Source organism: Aethalodelphis obliquidens, unplaced genomic scaffold (assembly GCF_003676395.1).
Source record: "Aethalodelphis obliquidens isolate GAN/ISIS:26980383/991018 unplaced genomic scaffold, ASM367639v1 scaffold2, whole genome shotgun sequence".
NCBI lineage: Eukaryota > Metazoa > Chordata > Mammalia > Artiodactyla > Delphinidae > Aethalodelphis > Aethalodelphis obliquidens.
This window is the reverse complement of record NW_020837946.1, coordinates 12,711,074-12,729,671: the sequence shown is the minus strand read 5'-3', so window position 1 is coordinate 12,729,671 and position 18,598 is coordinate 12,711,074. Positions and strand designations below refer to the sequence as shown.

Genomic DNA, 18,598 nt, shown 5'->3' with positions numbered 1-18,598 from the left:
TGTCCTGAGTGAAGCAGGAATGACACATTCATTCAGTTGATTTTCACTGATATCAGGTATTAAGTACCAACATGAAAGATGAAGTCTTTAGGCTTAAGAAGCTTATGGTCTGGTGGGGAGACCAGACATATAAATAAATAATTGCATGATCTTTCCAGCCAAAAAAAAAAAGAAACATCTTTGGAGAGAGGATAAAACAGTTTTAATCGGTTGTAGTTCCCCAGACAGCCATATGTAACGGTCCATCACTGCAAATTGTTTTCTTTGTCTCTAGAACTTGAGAGGGATTTTTAGGTCGTGAAGATTTATAAGTGTCCTCAGTACTGTTTCATCGTTGAGAGAGTGAATCAAAGACTCTGGGGGAAGTCAATGTCTGGTGGGCAGCAGATCTGATGCTGAAAGCCATGACACCCACCTGGGGAGCCAAGTGATTGTAGGTGGCCCAGGGCAGGAACGGAGAGAGAGGAATGAGTTAGAAGCTGGGGAGACAAATACAGACTCACAGACAGCATAAGCAGCAGGAAATGGGAAAACTTTGAGAAAGGAGTTCACAGCATGAAGTGTGTGGATTGGCATCCTGTAGAGAATATGTTGGTCATAAACAGATGACTCCTGGTCTCTTATCCTTACTTATCCATCTTCAACTTAAGCACTGTAAAAAGTTTAAGACAGTGATACATAAAATGCACAATATGAAAGACAAGTGCAATACAATAATATATGCTTTTTCCATAGCAAGATCAGATTTCAATGTGAGAATACGATTGTAGATCAATAGTCAACACTCCATGGTAGAGGATGAGCAACTTCTTCATAGTTTGCCCAGTTCTTCATACTGGGGCTTAACTGTGAACACTGAAAGGACTCAGTTTCCACGTAAAAATGTACCATAGTCGCTTCCATGTCCTGGTTATTGTAAGTAGTGCTGATTCACTTTGTTACACAGCAGAAACTAACACAACATTGTAAAGCAATTATACTCCAATAAAAATGTTTAAAAAGAAAAACATACCATGGTACCTAAGATTGATCTTGTTCAGGAAAGTTTGTTACTAAAAATCAATTTTTGTTTTCAACAGGCCTTAAGAAAACATTGAGATGTATGGATATGGATAAACACATCCTTATTCCTCGGAACAGATTTCTCTGAGCTTTCAATATGTCTTACTGTATGAATTTCTTAGTCTAATTGTCCACTTTCCATTGGTCTCTTTTCAACAGTTATTTTAAAGTTTTTCGTATTTATTTTAATTAGAAAATGCATATTGTAGGAAGCTCTTCTTGAATATCACGGGATACCTGGTTGATTCCCCAATAAAATGCTCAATAATACATTTATGATTTTCTTACAGATTTTTCAGCTCTGCCTTCTATTTAGGATGTGAAGGTACACCGGCACAAGTCTGAGTAGCATGATTTGTGCAAACCTTTTGTTCAGGTTTCTCTAAATATACCTGCCAAAACTCACTGAAGGCTAACCTCTGGGACTTGAAAACAAAGAAAGAAGAAAAAAAAAAAAAAGACTCCTTTTTGTTCCCAAAGCTGTACTGGACTTTTATTTAGTTGAGATTTGAGACCTAAATGACACTTCCCTGGTGTGTGTATGTGAGTAATTTGAATGAGAACAAAGAAACTGAGGTTGGTGGGTAGGCTTTGACACCCTCAGCCTTTCATATTTAAAATAGTGTCCGAACCTGCAGGAACAGTATCGGACCCAGTGTTAAATTAGAGCATTTTTTTTAGTTTGGTTAATTTCAATACCAGTGGTAGAAGACTCTGTGTGTTTGTGTGTGTGCGTATGTGTGTGTGTGTGTGTGTGTATGTGTGCGTGTGTGTGTGTGTGTGTGTGTGTGTGAGAGAGAGAGAGAGAGAGAGATAAGAAAAAAATTGTAACTGCTTAATGATGGCAGTGGGAATAAAACATAGAGGTCGATAATAAGGCAAACATCCCAATGGTTAGTTTAAAATCTGGAAGAGAACGTGAGGTGAAGCAGATGGGTCATTAGGTTCTGATGCTGTGACATTTGGAAGCCAGAGCTACATTTTCTTTGAAACTGTGAATAAACAGCTTGGATACAGTCTAGGATGTTCTTTTCTGATACTGGTTTTATTCCATTTGACTCAGGGCACAGAAAAGTAAGTGTTGGTTAAATTGTCTTGCTATAGTTATTTGCTGGAATGTATTAGTTTAAAATATTTTTACTTATATTTGATTTCAGTATAACTGGGACTTAAGCTTGGGATCTTTCTAAGATTGTTCTTATGGAACTACCCTCCTGGTTTAAGTTCTGTCTCATAGAATGATATTTTTGACATGTGTTTACACAACTGCATAGCACCTGGGAGCTGGAAGGAACCATAGCAATGTGGAAATAAACGAAGAGCAAACAAATGAGAACACGCAGGGCTATTTCATCAGGACTTGCTGAAGCAAGGCAGTCAGCCACCACATTTGGCAGAGACTCAAGGCAGGGAGAAGAGTGGGAAAGCTTTATAGTGGGAAAAAGGGAAGGCTTCAGTTACACCCCCAGTGAAGGCTGTTGGCATAGGGAAGCTATAGGCAGCCTAACTAGAAGCAGGACATCCTATGTCGTTGGTTAGGGGAACATATTTGACTTTCTCTGGTTGATCCTATGCTAAAAGCAGGGCCAAAAACTGGGGAAGCTGTCAGTTTTTAATCAAATCCTGGCTGCTTTGGGCCAATTGTTATATACAGGTTATTATTTGCTAGAGATAGTGGTCTGAATTTCTACAAGTCTGAATTATAGATTGTAGGTTGGCTTTCTGGGCTGGTTATTGTAGATAATCAGCTAGAATTCTATTTTTCTATGTGGTCTGGCAATTTTCTATCTGTATCTTCAGTCTCTCAGTGATTATCCAAAACAAATGTAGAAAGAATAAATAAATTCATAAATGACAAATTACTACAATTTTTTAAATGAATGCTACTTTTTGCATGTGTGGCCCTGTTTTGTTTTTAAAATATTTTAAAATGTAGGATATTATTAGATCCTTCAAATTAAATTGGGAAAGTTAGGCAGGGCTGGTATTATCTCCATTTTGTAGTTAAGCAAAATGGAGCTCCAAGTGGAGAAACCAAGGGCTCAGTGTCATGGGCCACCAGCCATATGGCCACAATGGCCAAGGCTCCCAGCTGGGCCTCTCAGATCCCTCACCCAGCTGCTTACTATATTATAAACTATTCTGTCTCTGCCCCACAGATTCGGATAATAGGGAACCAAAGTGTGACATCTGTCTTATCACACTGCTTGAAGATGAAGAGTGATCGAACTTACATGCAAAGAAAACAAAATACAGATTCTCTGAACCATTTCTGTAATTTTTCACTATGGTCTTTCTCAATGATCTTTATTTGAATTAAACTTTCAACCTGGTGAATTTTACAACTTGTGATTTTTGGGTAACCAGATTTTTGAAAATACTATTAGCTCTGTGCCACTTCAGTACATTTGTAACACTGGCTTGATCCTCTTGTTGCATTAAGAATGTTGTATTTTCTACACACATCAGAAAGATGCCGGAGGAGTTGGGAAATGTACTCGATAAATGAATTGGTTAAATACCTACTGAGCAATATGCTAAGAGCTAGAGGCACCAAGTGGAGAAAAAAGCAAAAATCAAAACTCAGGGCTTCCCTGGTGGCACAGTGGTTGGGAGTCCGCCTGCCGATGCAGAGGACACAGGTTCATGCGCCGGTCCGGGAAGATCCCACATGCCGCGGAGCGGCTTGGCCCGTGAGCCATGGCCACTGAGCCTGCGCGTCCAGAGCCTGTTCTGCAATGGGAGAGGCCACAACAGTGAGAGGCCCGAGTACTGCAAAAAAAAAAAAAAAATACTCAGACCCTGCCTTTAAAGAACTCCGGGTCTTTTAAGAAGAACAGGTACACAGAAAAATGATACAAGACAGTGTCAGTGCAGAGATGACTTTATCCCAACATGGGCTGGATATATGGGATGGGGAGGCCTTAAGGATACTTAAGTAACCTTGACTGAGGAAAGAGTTCCCCAATTAAAGGACAGGATGTAAGGGTATTCAAAGCAGGTGAGATAGGAGATGGTAGCTATAGAAACCAGTGTTGTTTTTCTTGGAAGTTTTTGTTGGAAGTGGAGTGGAGAAGAGGAAGCTACAGCCAATTTATTGATATTTCTTGAATACAACATTCAGGTAGGAAGTAAAAAAGTTAGAGAGGCAGGAAAGAGTGAGATGGTGGAGAGTCTTGTGGGTTGTAAAGGGCTTAGACATACTTCTGTGGGTAACAGTGGGCTTCTGGAAGGATTTTAGTCAGGGTTTAAGAACAGATTTGCATTTTTTTGTTTTTGTCTCTAAACACTTATCTATGTGCATTACAGAATGGCTATCACATCAGTTCTCTGAAATAACATCGTTCTGAATGTAGCAAGTGGATATCACTCCTAAACCATGTTTATTTACTACATGTGCTTTTTTTTTTTTAATTAGGAAGTGATTTTATTTAAAAAAATTTTCCCATTGGCTATTTTTTTTAAATTGAAGTATAGTTGATTTACAATGTTGTGATAGTTTTAGGTGTATAGCAAAGTGATATATATATATATATATATATATATATATATATATATATATATATATTCTTTTTCAGCTTCTTTTCCCTTATAGGTTATTATAAAATATTAAGTAAAGTTCCCTGTGCTATACAGTAGGTCCTTGTTGGTGATCTATTTTATATATAGTAGTGTGTTTCTGTTAATCCCAAACTACATATGCTTTTAAACACTTCTGTACATGCCTTACAGAATGGCTATCGCATCTAGTCCCTGAAAAAAACACTTGATCAGATTTTCATTTTAAACAGATCACTTTGGCAGTCTACGGAGCTTGTATTTTGGGGAGTCAAGGACAGAGTCAAGGAGGCAGGTTGCAATAATTCAAGGGTGATGATTAGAGCTTGAGCCAGAACAGTTGAGGTAGACGTGATACAAAGTGCAACAGAAGGGAAAACAAGATATTTAGAAATAAAATCTGTAGACTTTGCAGACTGATGGATTTGGAGAGTAGCGGCTAAAGGAAGAGACAGATACGTTTCTAGTGTGGATGTTTGGCAGCACAGAAGGAACCATTAGTTTAGTAAGAAATGGTGTCAGTACAGTGCGTGAATGTTAAATTTGTGTTATCTAAGGGGCATCCGGATGGACTCATCCAGTGGGCAGTTGGATAAATCAGTCTGCAGCTCAGGAGAATGTTCCAGACTTCTGACAAACTATTTAGAAATCACTAGCCATCAGACAATTGCTAGTTGAATCCTGGAGGATGAAATCACAGAAAGAATATATATAGAGTGAGAACAGTGGCTAAGCTAGAACCCTGGGGACAACCAACATGTGAGGGACTCTCTGAGGAAGAAAAGGTATGAATGACACAGCAGTGGTGTTAGCGAGCACACCACAGGAAGATGGCCCATCAGTGAAGCCAGGAAAATTGAAGATATCAATAAGAGAGTGATCAAATGGCTTAAAAATGTCTTCTTAATTTGCCAACTAAAAAGCACTAGGTGATTTAAGCAAAAGCACTTTTAGTAGAGTGGCTGGGCTAAATTCATGTCACAGTGGGTAGCAGAATGAAGAGAAGATGAGAAAGTAAAGAGAGGGAGTGTAAAGTGCTCCTTATGAAGTTTCCTTGAAGATTAGCAGAAGGGAAGAGTTACTAAAGGATTCTGAATATTCATTGAGGTTCTCTACTTCCGAAGAGATAATTATTTTCTGCTGATCATAACCTGCACAGCTCAGAAAAAAGACCCATGTGAGCTGTCCCTGTTTTATTTAAATGTAGTCTTCAACACAAGTCTAAGTTTCCAAAAATATATTTAAAATATTTTAGAAAATCATTCTTTAATATTTAAGGAACCTGGGAAGGATTTGACTCTTGTTTAACAGAATGTAATTCTGGTTAATACACAGAATCAGCAGAGGAGCTGAAAGTTCGGAGCCACAGCACGGAACCAATACCAAAGTTGGACAACAAAGAGAGAGGACATCATGGGGCATCTTCCTCCAGAGAGCCTATCAAAGCTCAGGAATGGGATGGAACACCTGGGCCACCTGTGGTCACCAGTAGACTGGGAAGATGCTCTGTGAGCCCCACCTTGCTAGCAGGAAACCACAGCTCAGGTAAGAAAGATAATGTTCTCCTGGACGGTAAGTCCTCGGGTGTCTAGAAACTGCTTTTATGAAATTATCACTTAGAAAACCATAACCACAGATATCTCTGTCTCTACTCATAGAGACAGCGTAAATAGCCCTGCGCACAAAAGGAGGTGACAGCATGTGGCACACTACAGGGAACATTCTTCACATGGATGATAGAGAAGTGAATGGTGCTTTTCGGAGCTGTGCAATGCAGCAGCCCTTACAACTCCAACTGTCTTGCACTAAATTTCTTAAAAAAAAGAATCCTCGGGGCTCATCTAAAGCAGTTTTCATTTATAAAGTTGAAGTAACTTAGAGTTTATGCCTCCTTTGCTTCAAAAAAATTCTAGACAACTGGGAAAAAATGAATAGGAAGTAAAATTGAGGATAAAAATGTAGCAAAGACGATATGAAGGCAGTAGAGAGAGTAAATATTATGAGACATTTGATGTATCAGTAATAAACTGAAGACAGTAACTGGTCATTGGGCAAGGTACTAAGTTTCCCCGTAGGTCAAAAGAGCTGGAAAATTATAATCTAACACACCTTTAAATTCACAAGTTGAAATTAAAATCTGTGATGCAATTTTGCATTGTTAATAGATAAATATTATTAAACATCAATTTTTAAAAGGCAGAATATGTGTGCTTTGAACTGATTGATCTATATGGTGGACTCAGAGAGCTGTCAATTGAAATAAACGGCAAATAATCAAGCAACTGCCTGTAGTTTTCAGATTTCTATTCCTTAAGAGTGTTAGAGCTCTGAAGAAAAGACCAATTCTTTAATGTTTTTTCAACTCTGATATTCATCTTGGAAAGCAATTAGCATGAGTTTAGCCTGTGGTCTCTCTGACAGTCACGCACAAGTTAAAACTGGAACAGGGGGGCTTCCCTGGTGGCGCAGTGGTTAAGAATCTGCCTGCCAATGCAGGGGATGTGGGTTCGAGCTCTGGTCTGGGAGGAACCCACATGCCGCACAGCAGCTAAGCCCGTGCGCCACAACTACTGAGCCTGCACTCTAGAGCCCGCGAGCCACAACTACTGAAGCCCACGTGCCTAGAACCCACGCTCTGCAACAAGAGAAGCCACTGCAATGAGAAGCCCGTGCGCCGCAGCTAGAGAGAAAGCCTGCATGCAGCAATGAAGACCCAACACAGCCAAAAAAACAAAAACAAAAAAAACTGGAACAGGATGAAGATCTCTATATTGGGGAAGGGATGTTTCTAGAACAATACCCAGGCAGAGGTAGAGCAACAGCTTCCTCAGACTGAAAATGTAACTGAAAGCTTTGGTGGTAGAGCCATATCATGTATCACATGGGTGATCAACAGCGTGAGTTCAGCTCGCAGAGAAGGAACATTATGTGAATTTATCAGAACTCTAAAAATATATTTTTGGTAGTAAAGTATAAATATCTATAGGTGTATGAGAAGAAGATATCTGTGCATTTTGTCAGAAAGAAAAAAAAACCCATAGGGAACAAATAGCATTTTGTAGAAATTAAAAAAGCCACTCCCAAAGAAGGTTGACATCACTATTCAGTTGGGAATTGTGATTAGTTTTAGGTTTATTAGTAGTATATTTTTAATGATTATCTAAGTTTGTACCAGTTCTATCCAAGAAAACCATGAATAGTATCTGCTCCTCTTGTGACCACGGGTATTTTATAAAATCCAGAAGCATTAGCTGAGTGTTTATTACATGAAATAGCCACTGTTCTAGGATCTGTGAATACAGTGATGAGTAAGACATCCTCATATTTGGGGACTCAAAGGCAAGTGCAAGACAGATGAATGGATCATTGCAACAGAATGTGTTATATAGAAATAATATGCAACACAGAGGAGAAATTAATTTTTCTTGGGAGGGTGTGATTTCAGGAAAAACAATCAGAGGCTTTTGGTGGAGTGACAATCATCGCTTGAGGAGGTAACATTTTGAGCTAGAGCTTGAACCATCAAGAGCTGCTCACCTGGAGGACACAGAAGAAATACGTCAGCCTTCTAAAAGAAAATCTAAAACACTACAGGATGGAACCTTTGCTGTGAAGGGTTGGGGAAGGTTGAAGAAACTGCAAAGTAGGGTGGGACCAGATAGCAAGAATCCTGAAGGGTCTTGTGCATTAAACAGAAATGCTTTCAGTCACAGAGCACCAATTAACAGTGGCTAAAGTAATACCGGCTTCTGTCAACTCTCCATAGTGCTGGGTCTGGAGGTAGGCAGTTGCAGGAGTCTTGTAACTGTTCAGTGATATCATTGAGGACCAAGGAACTTTCTATCCTTCTAACTCTTCTCTTCTGCTACCCTTGATGGTTATATTTGTGATCACAAGCTGAGGAGACATTTCTGGGCATCATGCTCCTTCAGATGCTCTCTTTGATCTACTTAGCCAGATCTGGGAAACATCATGGGCGTATAGAGGGCCTTTCTTTCCCTTAAATCAAGGGAACTCTGCCTTATACCTGGAAATGAAATCAACAGCCTATTTGCAGGGATGGGGATGGAGTGTTGCATAAGCGATGGACAGTTATCTGCCCCATCATGGTTAGGTTTTGAACATTATGTGGTGGACTTTTGTAGTCATTTGAATATTTTTAAGATAGATATAATATAATTCAGTTTTCATCATGAAAGATCCAATGGTAACTCCAAGGCTTCAAGCATGGGTGACTGGGAGACCATTTACTCAGACAGGGACAGTCAGCATTGTTAATAAGTCCAAGCTTTTACTGCTCACTGCACGACAGGCCAATAAATTGAGAGACGAGGTGTTGGGGCAAGGAATAGTGACTTTATTTGTAAAACAGCAGACCCAGAAGATGGTGGACTAGTGTCCCAAAGAACCATCTTTCCTGAGTTAGAATTCCAGCTTTTTTTATACTAAAAGGGGAGGAGTTGTGGCTGGTTGTTGGAAACTTCCTGGTGCCAGAATCCTTTGTACCTGCAGCTGTACAGATAGGTCTGGTAACAATGTTCCTATAATCCTCCAACAAGACAAATGTTATTTTCTGTTCTGCAACTTTTTACCTTTGTATGAGTGGAAAAGTGTTATCAGAGCCTTGAGAATGGGCTATTTTATTCCAATTTTGAGGGTAAGAGGAGAAAAGGCAAACTATTTGTTATATTGGCAGTTTTAATTTTTCTAAAAAGAAAAAGCTTAAAATGTGCCAATTCTATACTAGAAAATGGCATAGTTCCACTAGCAAAAAAGGTATAATATTGATATTTGAATATAAAGTTCACGCACCTTTGGGGTTTTAAACAAATGGTGTACACCCTAAAGAGTAACCCTCATCAGTGAGATGGCCTTTGTCCAGACTAGGCAAGTAACTATGTGAAGAGAGCATTTTGGACTTGCTTTTTTGGAACAAAAGAGAGTGAGTCAGTATTTACTCTTTATCTGTCTTCTCTTCACACTTCATTATTGTTTCCTTGACACGGGGCCACTGGACTATGAATCCCCTTCCTACACTACACCAGAACTGCGACCGATAACCCTCTTCCCTAAACAAGGAGGTACCCAGCTCCACACCTAATGCTCAAGATATAAGAAGGTTCCACCAGTTCCACTTTTAAATCCCCCCTCTCTGTGTCCATCAACTTTCTGCTTCTGGTTCTTTCTCTGTCTGTTTCACTAACACATACACATAGACACACATACACACACACACACACACACACACACACACACACACGCATACAAAGGCACACCAACTGCTACCAGTCACAGACTATTTGCTTTAACAAAAGTAGTTTAGCCACTTGAAATGGTTGTCCTTAACAGCTCTTTTGAGGAATGGAGGAAATGCTGAAGTAAAGTGGGTGAGCGTGTCAGGAGATCTCAGCTCTAATTAACAGCGAGTGCCACTGGTTGCTGTGGTACTTTATTCAAGTCACCGTTGTTTAGCAAATCAGAGATTCCCCAGGGGGAGAGTCTTGAAGGTGGTGGAGGACTGGAACCCAAATGCTCATGAGAAAAAGTAGAAATTAGGGGCTTCCCTGGTGGCGCGGTGGTTGGGAGTCCGCCTGCCGATGCAGGGGACACGGGTTTGTGCCCTGGTCCGGGAAGATCCCACATGCTGCGGAGCGGCTGGGCCCGTGAGCCATGGCTGCTGAGCCTGCGCGTCCGGAGCCTGTGCTCCACAATGGGAGAGGCCACAGCAGTGAGAGGCCCGCGTACCGCAAAAAAAAAAAAAAAAAAAAAGTAGAAATTATACCAGTAATATTGTATTAACAAAAATTTAGATTTCAATTACCAAATCAATCAACAAATAGTTTGCAAGCTTTTATCCATCTCTGTGATAGTTTCTGGGGACAAACACACACACACATACATACACACACTATAGGGTTATATAAAACATAAAACACGGTCTCTGCCACTCTACGATATTACTATGCTTCTTTATGACACAAAACTATTGAGCATAAATGAATTAGATTATAATTAAGTGTATTATTTCCACTATTATCTACTTTTTACTATACATTTAAAATCATTCAGAGAACAAAAAATGAGGGCAGGCTGGAAAAAGGATGGAGGGCTTAATGGGAGACATTGAGTCTTTAACCAGGATTGTATCAGGTCTGTTTAAAAATCATTTATTATTATTATTATTAATTGCGTAGAAATATAGAGGGAGAACTTTCCACGTGGGGTGAGGAAGATGAGCAAAGGCTGAGGCAGACCGCTCCTGGCTTGGTCCTGCCAGGCCTGCCTGACGGGAAAAGCAATTTGGGAAGTAAACTCAGAGGCTTTGGCTCAGCAAGGCCTATATTGTCTATAAATGAGACCATCTTCAAATGACCTCAGTTTCTGTGTATTCAGCCTGGTGTGTTTTTGCTCTCTGAGAATGTCCACCATGAGATGCAAACTGAGATGCCTGGTGACAGGCAGGTAGCTTCAGTGGGTGAATTAGGAGAGGTGCCTTCTTCAGAACGGATATGTTTTGCTTATGCATTGCATACATACAACTATTCTTTGCTCTCACAAAGGAAAGTATTTTCCCCATTTTTCTTGAAACTTGAAGTTCTTTTGGTCTAAGTTATGTATTTCCACGTTTGTTAGAAGCATAAACCTGGAGAAATATTTTGGCATTGCAGAGGAAATCTATTGCAAACTGACAAACATCAGGATGGAATGATGGAGATGCAGGTGACCTGGAAAGTACCGAAGCATCTCAAGGGGACAGAAGCTACTCAGTACCAGTTGATGCTCGCCATGAGAGAGGCTCACCCCAAATTCCCAGATTTAATTACTGTAACATGAAATCTCTCTATTTTTCAATAGAGCTAAATTTTTTAAAAACATTGCATCAAATCATTTGCTTCCTCTGGCTGAGTAAGACATAAAGGATGTCAATTTGCATTTTCTGGTTTGTGTGACATGTACACACTACTATATTTAAAATAGATGACCAACAAGGACCTACTGTGTAGCACAGGGAACTCTTCTCAATATTCTGTAATAACCTAATGGGAAAAGAATTTGAAAAAGAATAGATGTATGTATATGTATAACCGACTCACTTTGCTGTACACATGACACTAACACAACATTGTAATTCAACTAATATACAATATAAAATAAAAACTTAAAAAATAAATTAAAAAAACAGAAAACAAAACAAAATAGAATAAAATAAAGTAAAATCAAGCGATGACCAGTTGGTGGAGGTGTGCAGTGGACCCTGAATCACAGAGAGGCTGGGTTACAGCAGAAACAGCAGGTGCCAGTAAATACCTTGTCGCCCTGTTTTTATTTTCTAGAAACTGCAGCTCCTTGAGAAGCTATGCTGAGAACAGGAGGGGCGATTAGAAAGAGGCATGTGACCTGTGATGGTCAAGAAGGGAGGGAGAATTTCTTAATTCTGGAAAAGGTACAGAGGTCTGGCATTCCATGAATAGTAAGGACCAGTGGCCTAATCCTTTCTCAGCATCCTGGCAAAGTGGCCCAGTCTCTGACTGGGAGGGAGGACAGTTAGGGTGCAGTTTCCAAGGGGTTTGCAGTGAGGCTGGGCTTTCTGCTTTATGGTTCTGAACTCCAGAACGTGGCATTTTATGCTTCAAGGGGATAGTTATACTTGGAAGACAGACTCCACTTCGCACGCTGTTTACCAGTGTGGGATGAAGACGGAAGGTGCCGTCTTGTACGTTCTGATCTGTAGAACAGTTCTGGGCCTTTTCGTGATCCATTGAAGGAAAGCATTTTCCACCACCATTCATGGGTCAGCCCTTCGTATCCACGAGGAGTCCTGTGCACACAAGTTCAGAGAAGTGGAAAACGTATGAATTTAATTTTAGTTGAAGAAAACAGAAATACACCATTTTTTGCACACCGCATTTGTAGAATAATAGAGGAAATTTTATATTAATTGTAAGTGTGTGAATAAAGTATAATATAGTCATTGAGCACTGAGGTTTGGGCATCCAGAAGATCTGGATTTAAATCCAGACTCTGTTTTTATTAGTGATGACATCGGGCATGTCCCGTCATCACTCTGACCTTCAGCCACAAAAGATGGATGATAATAGTACCTAATTCATAGATGCTACTGCAAAGTAAAGGTGAGAATTAAATGAGATAACATATTAACACACTTAGCATGGTGTGTGGAATACAATGAATATTAAATAAATACTTGTTATTAGTATGATCCCAGATACCTTGGCACGTATCTTTGCAGGAGAGCTTAGAGACTCAATCGTCTGTGGTAATGAAGGAAAGTTTCCTATGAGTAGTGGCATTTGAGCTGGACCTTGAACTGAGCAGAATTTAAACAAAGAAGGTAGCAAGAGAAATAGAAAGGAGTCATGGGTTGTTTTGCTGGGAATGGTGAGAGCTCTGTCTCCAGCATGACATTTAGCACACCTGCACCCCAAACTATGGTTCATAAGACATTTTCTACGCTAATTCATATTCTAACCATGCCTTTGAAGACTGGAAAGGTCACAAAGATGTTAGGGTGTTAGCTAAAGACCTAAGAGTGGATCTCTGGGAAGAAGATTTAGCAGAATGGGGACCATTTAATAAAAGCAGCAGAAAACTGGGATTCAGGAAAGGGAACTGCAATTGAACTTAAGAGTCTAGTCTTTGAAAATTGATAATCACCAGTTGATTCATGAAGTTCTGAAACATATTTACCATACTTTACTTGATAACCTGGAATGACTGGCTAACTTTGCTGATAAACATCCTGGCAACCATAACTCAGAAATATTCATATCCAGGAAGACTCCCATGTGCACAAGTTGGGCAGCAAGAATGAAAAACAGGCAAGAAGCAGGCATTGGGCAGTAGGACTGGGGATTGTGGAACAGTACTTATAACAATAATTCCTGGCAAACCGTAATAAATTGATATAGTTTTTCTTTTTCTTTAAGTAAGTCATGCTTTATGACAATGTTAATAAATTAACATTTTGGTGCTAATAGCTTGACGAAATTATGTAACACGGCTGTGCCCCAGTCTCTCTATCTTTACAGAAAAGATAAAGGAAATCTCACCATGTAGGTTATTATGAGGATTAAACTCAGAAATGTATAGGAATGTCTGGTACAAATCTGACTTGTAATAGCTCGTAGACCATGGCTTATTCTGTTCCCATTCAATTTTACTAGAAATGTCTCTGATTTTTTTTCTAGGACTAAGACTGAATATTTCCTTTGGAAAGCTCAGCGCATTGCAAAGATAAGGTTTTCTTTAGTTACACAGAGTATAAATTGGTTATAAGGCCACTACTAGCGCAACAACCTGTGCTTCATTTATTTGTACGTTTTCCAACAAAGTTTTTTGGCCAGTGTAAAGGCCATTTTTGGATTCTCTTCAGCTTGCACTTGTGAAATTTGGAGAAAATATCAGGTGCAGGCTTTAAAACTTGCTTGCTGCATTATACGTAGCTATCAAAGAGCAATCTTAATTCTCACAGTGTTTCTTTTCTACTTGGTAGCAATGAATGGATTTAAAACCAGGTTCGCAAGGATATGGGTATCACAAGAAAATACCGATATCCACAAATGTGTACATTTCTTTAATAAACACCCAACTTGACATTCATTCATCTATTGTCATTCATTCCCTTTGTGTTCATTTAACAACAGTTGATTCAGCATCTACTCTGTGCCATGCAGGGACTAGGTGCTGGGGGTGCAAGATAAACGTGATAGACCAGACCCCCACCACCACCCAGAGCTCCTGGTCCAGCAGGGAAGACAGAGAATGAAATAACAGAGTCTTATAAATGATATGAGGAGGAAATGCTGGGAACAATCACATGATTTATTCACTGTCTAAAAGGAAGGTAAGTCAGACAGGCTTCCTGGAGTAAGTGATATTAAATTTGGTACTAGCATGATGAGTAGGAACCAGGCATGTAAGAGGGGATAGAGTGTTCTCTGCAGCTCACTCACTGAAGTGTGGATGAAAAAGATTTACTTTTAGAACCTGATTAACAGTAAACATTAATATGGCTACATAATTCCCAAACGCTCTTCTCGTTTCCCTCTTCCATTTTTTCACGTGGTCTGGCACCTTTGGGATGCTGTAGTTGCAGTAACGGTCCCAATCATTCCCCTCTCCTTGTATCCGTGCTCTTTGCAATGTGCTTTAATAGCTCCTTATCAAGAAGTAAGGTCTATTTCCTACCCCTTAAATCTGGGTTGGCCTTGAGTCTTGCATTGACGGATAGAGTGAGATGGAAGTAACTGTGTGTCGGTTCTGAGCCTCAGCCTCCAGAGGCCATGAATGCTTATGTTCACTGTTTCCAACCCTACCTCCACCACGTAAACACACTTGACTAGCGTGTTGGAGAATGAGATACGTACGGAGGAAAACCAAGAGTCCTCAGCCTTCAGCCAGCCAACCCCCAAGCATGTGAGAAAACACAGCATGAAAGAGCAGAAACATGTACCTGACCCACAGCTGACCACGATGCATGAGTGAGCCCAGCCCAGTCCAGAAAAACTACCCAACTGATCCATAGACTGAAGAACAAAACTCAGCAAGTGTCTTTCTAACTCACCGAGTTTGGGCGAAGTGTGAAATCATTAACTGATTATAGCCGCCAAGGTCTATTTGAATTTTGCTGGTTTTCCATCAGATGAAAATATTTTATTATTATTTGACTGAAGCATGCTTATTGAAAACCCAAAAGTCAAAGAAAAAAGTGAAAACCCACCCTCCCGTCTTCTGCTCCACCATCCCACTTTTCAAAGCATCATTTTTTACTGTCATGGTTTTAACCGTTTGGGGTCTGTGGATTTGGGGTCTGTCATTTCTGTTATGTTCATTGTTATAATGCAACAGGGACTACAAACCAGTCTGATAGGATTCAGGCCCCAAGGTAATTCAGGCTTCGCTGTAGGATATTGACTAACTTCCTGCTTGGTTCCGTCCACATTGCCGCAGGCAGCTGTGGGCTTCCGCATCTACGACCCTCAAGGCTGTCATTCTGTACCCTCGGCTCAGGCACCAGAACTCGGTATTCCACATCTGCTCTTCTTCCCAGTTCTAATTGGATGCTGGGTTATTTCCTCGGCCAACACTGGCCAGATCCAGCTCTAGGTTCTGCTCACTAATTTCACACTCTAGAGTTTAACTCTCCCTTTCTGAATTCTAGTAGTAAACACATAACAGAATTCTCACATGGAGAGTCTTTGGAGAATAATGTAAGTCATATCTCCAATCATCCCACTTTGACTTCTAAGCAGAAAACTGCCACTTCTGGCTGCTAGAATTTGTGTTCCCCAGAGAAATGGTTTCATTGGTGTTTCTCCTGATACTGGTGATACGGCTTTGAGAAACAACCAGAAAAGGAGAACTTGGTCTGAACCATTTTAAGAAGCCAATGTGTGTCTTTATGGGGTTTGGATGTAAACCAGCAGGGTATAAGATGCGGCAGGCTAATTACAAAATGATAGGAGGTGATTACTCCCACAGTCCAAGGCAAAAAGCTAGACCACAGAATGAGAATTTGCAAAGGAGGTGATCAAAGTGAATGTTATTGTCCTTAACTGAACTCCCTTCTCTAGCCTAGGAAAGGGGGTAGAGGCTGAGAGGCTAGAAACCAGCTATTAGAGACTCTGAGATAGACTGTGTGTATGTGTGTGTGTGTGTGTGTGTGTGTGTGCATCCCTCATAGAGGAGCGATGAGAAGTGAGAAGTGTCTCCCCCAGTGAAAAATCAAGTGAGATAGACTTTCATGGGACCACCTGGAAATCTTGTTATTTGTTTCTAGTTATTGAAGGGACACTGTTAAAAAAAAAGTACAAGAGGTTAGCTGAATAGCCTATGACCACAGAGCAGACAGCTGCTTGGCAAGTCACTCTCCAGCTACTGCTGATGGGTTAAAGATGTGTATAAAGTGTGTTTCCCGTGGACCAGGTTAGGCCATGGAGAGAAACCCATTAGGAGAGAAACACTGGAGGTGGCTTAGGTCATGTGACTGCCAGGAACAGCAAGGACTCTGCAGGACATGGCTCAAGGTCCATCCACAGGATGCCCAGTGGACAAACAGCCAGGAGATCTTCAGGTGAGAGATAGCTAACCATGAGGGCCCTTCAGGGTATACTTGAAAGCACCCCAGGAAGAGAGTATCAACCTCTCTTTCCTTCCCTGCTACACCAGAGTGTGAGACACGCTGGCTCATGCTAGTGCCAGGCAAGAAGACCTTTCCTGCCCCTCACCTCTCCTCCTTCCTTCTACCTCAGCCCTTGTGAGGGCAGACTTGGTGGGGATCAAGCTGGGGGCAGCAGGGTAAGAACCTAGAGACAGGCAAAGAGAGAGAGGCCGCCTCCTCCGTGTACCAGGAGCAGGCCTGAATGGGCCAGGAGAGAAGAGTTTCCTTGAAATAAAGTTCAAAATTGTAATCAGTGTAAGGAACTAAGCATTTAAATTATTACTTCAGTGAGACATTTTTGTGACTTGAAGAAACCAGACGATTTTAAGGTCCTTTATGTTCAAATTAACAGTTAAATAAATACACAGGCAAAAAAAATCTGATGGAATTACAAAAGTTGCTCTAAGATTATTGCAGATTATATTTAGCCTGAATTATGGAATTGAATCTTATCACCTTTGTTGGTTATCCATTTAAAATAGCGCCTGATATTTATATACCATGTGTTAGCTTTTAAAATAAGTGCTGTTTCATTTGATCTTCACAGAAACCTGTGCATCTGTGGGCTGGTGTTATGATCTGATTGTTTAGGTGACCAAACAGCTGCTCAAGAGGAACCAAACGGCCCAGACTCATTGGTAATTGGTAGACTCAAATCAGGAAAGGGATTTCAGGTTCCTGACCCGTAGTACAGATCTCTTCCCATGATAGAATTAGGTTGAGTTTCCCTTTTCCACCTCCATGCTCAGGAATTCATTCATCTCTCCATCCATTCATTTATTCTTCTGTTTTTTCCAATATAAAGTTATCAGGCACTGAGCACATACCAGTGGAGGAGATTGCTATTAATCACAAAAGCTAAAAGTATAACTACAGTCTGTGACAGAATCTACCAAGGAAAATGACACCGCACTCCCTCTGAAGTAGGTTACACGGCCTCCTAATCTCTGGGGAACTGAGATCCCAGGTGACTTAGAAGAAGGAACAATCCAGGGAGGACCCAGGAGGTGTGATGACCCTGGGGCTTGAGGGCACATGTGGGAGAGTAGCTGAGAGCAGAAGTCTGACAGAGCCAGGCTGAGCTGGCTGCATCAGTGATTCGAGTCTTACCTAAAAGTGCCAGGAATCCACTTATGGATTTTAAACTCCCGGGATTTTAAACTCGGGGATCAGGTTTACAAAGTCAGCTAATACATTCTCATCCTAAACCACGGGAAACAGAATTATGAAGATAAATATGCTGCCCCAAATTCAAAGAAGTGTTTGCTGTCTAGCCCGTGAAATTTCTCTGTTCTTGTAACTAACTGAGAGTTGTTTATAACTGATTGTTTTGATAGATCTAAAAATTAATTCTAGAGCACCTGAGCAACTGTGTCACACATGTGCTTTTCTTCCCCTAATAAAATAGCAACATTGTACATGCTTGTCTTTCTTTGGTTCAGCCATTTACTCATTGAGCAGACTTGTAAGAACACCTGTCTTGAACAGCACCCTCTAAGGTGATGACAGATATCCTCTGCCTTCAAGGAGCCTATGCTCTCCTGTGATGGTGCTTGGTTTTTTACCGTGAGAGGACATCATTGTCTCTGATTCAAAAAGAAAGGAGACTGGACTTTGTTTTCCTGTGGTTTGTAAGGTTTTTTCTAAAGTATTTATATACTTTTTCCCATTTTTTCCTAGCAAGATGATTGGTTAAAGCTGTGAGAACAGTTCTGGAGTCAAGGAATTTGGTGATATTAACTGGTGTCGGGTGTGTGTGTGTGTGTGTGTGTGTGTGTGTGTGTGTGTGTGTGTGTG

The 18,598-nt window shown here is 40.6% G+C and overlaps 1 protein-coding gene across 1 annotated transcript in view; it reads left to right on the top strand.

Moving 5' to 3' along the window:
- NYAP2 (neuronal tyrosine-phosphorylated phosphoinositide-3-kinase adaptor 2) overlaps positions 1–18,598 on the top strand; it is a 201,954-nt gene that overhangs the window by 167,920 nt on the left and 15,436 nt on the right. Inside the window, exon 4 of the mRNA XM_027119892.1 lies at positions 5,956–6,165. Within this exon, the coding sequence (XP_026975693.1) occupies positions 5,956–6,165 (210 nt within the window). The remainder of the gene's footprint in view (positions 1–5,955; positions 6,166–18,598) is intronic.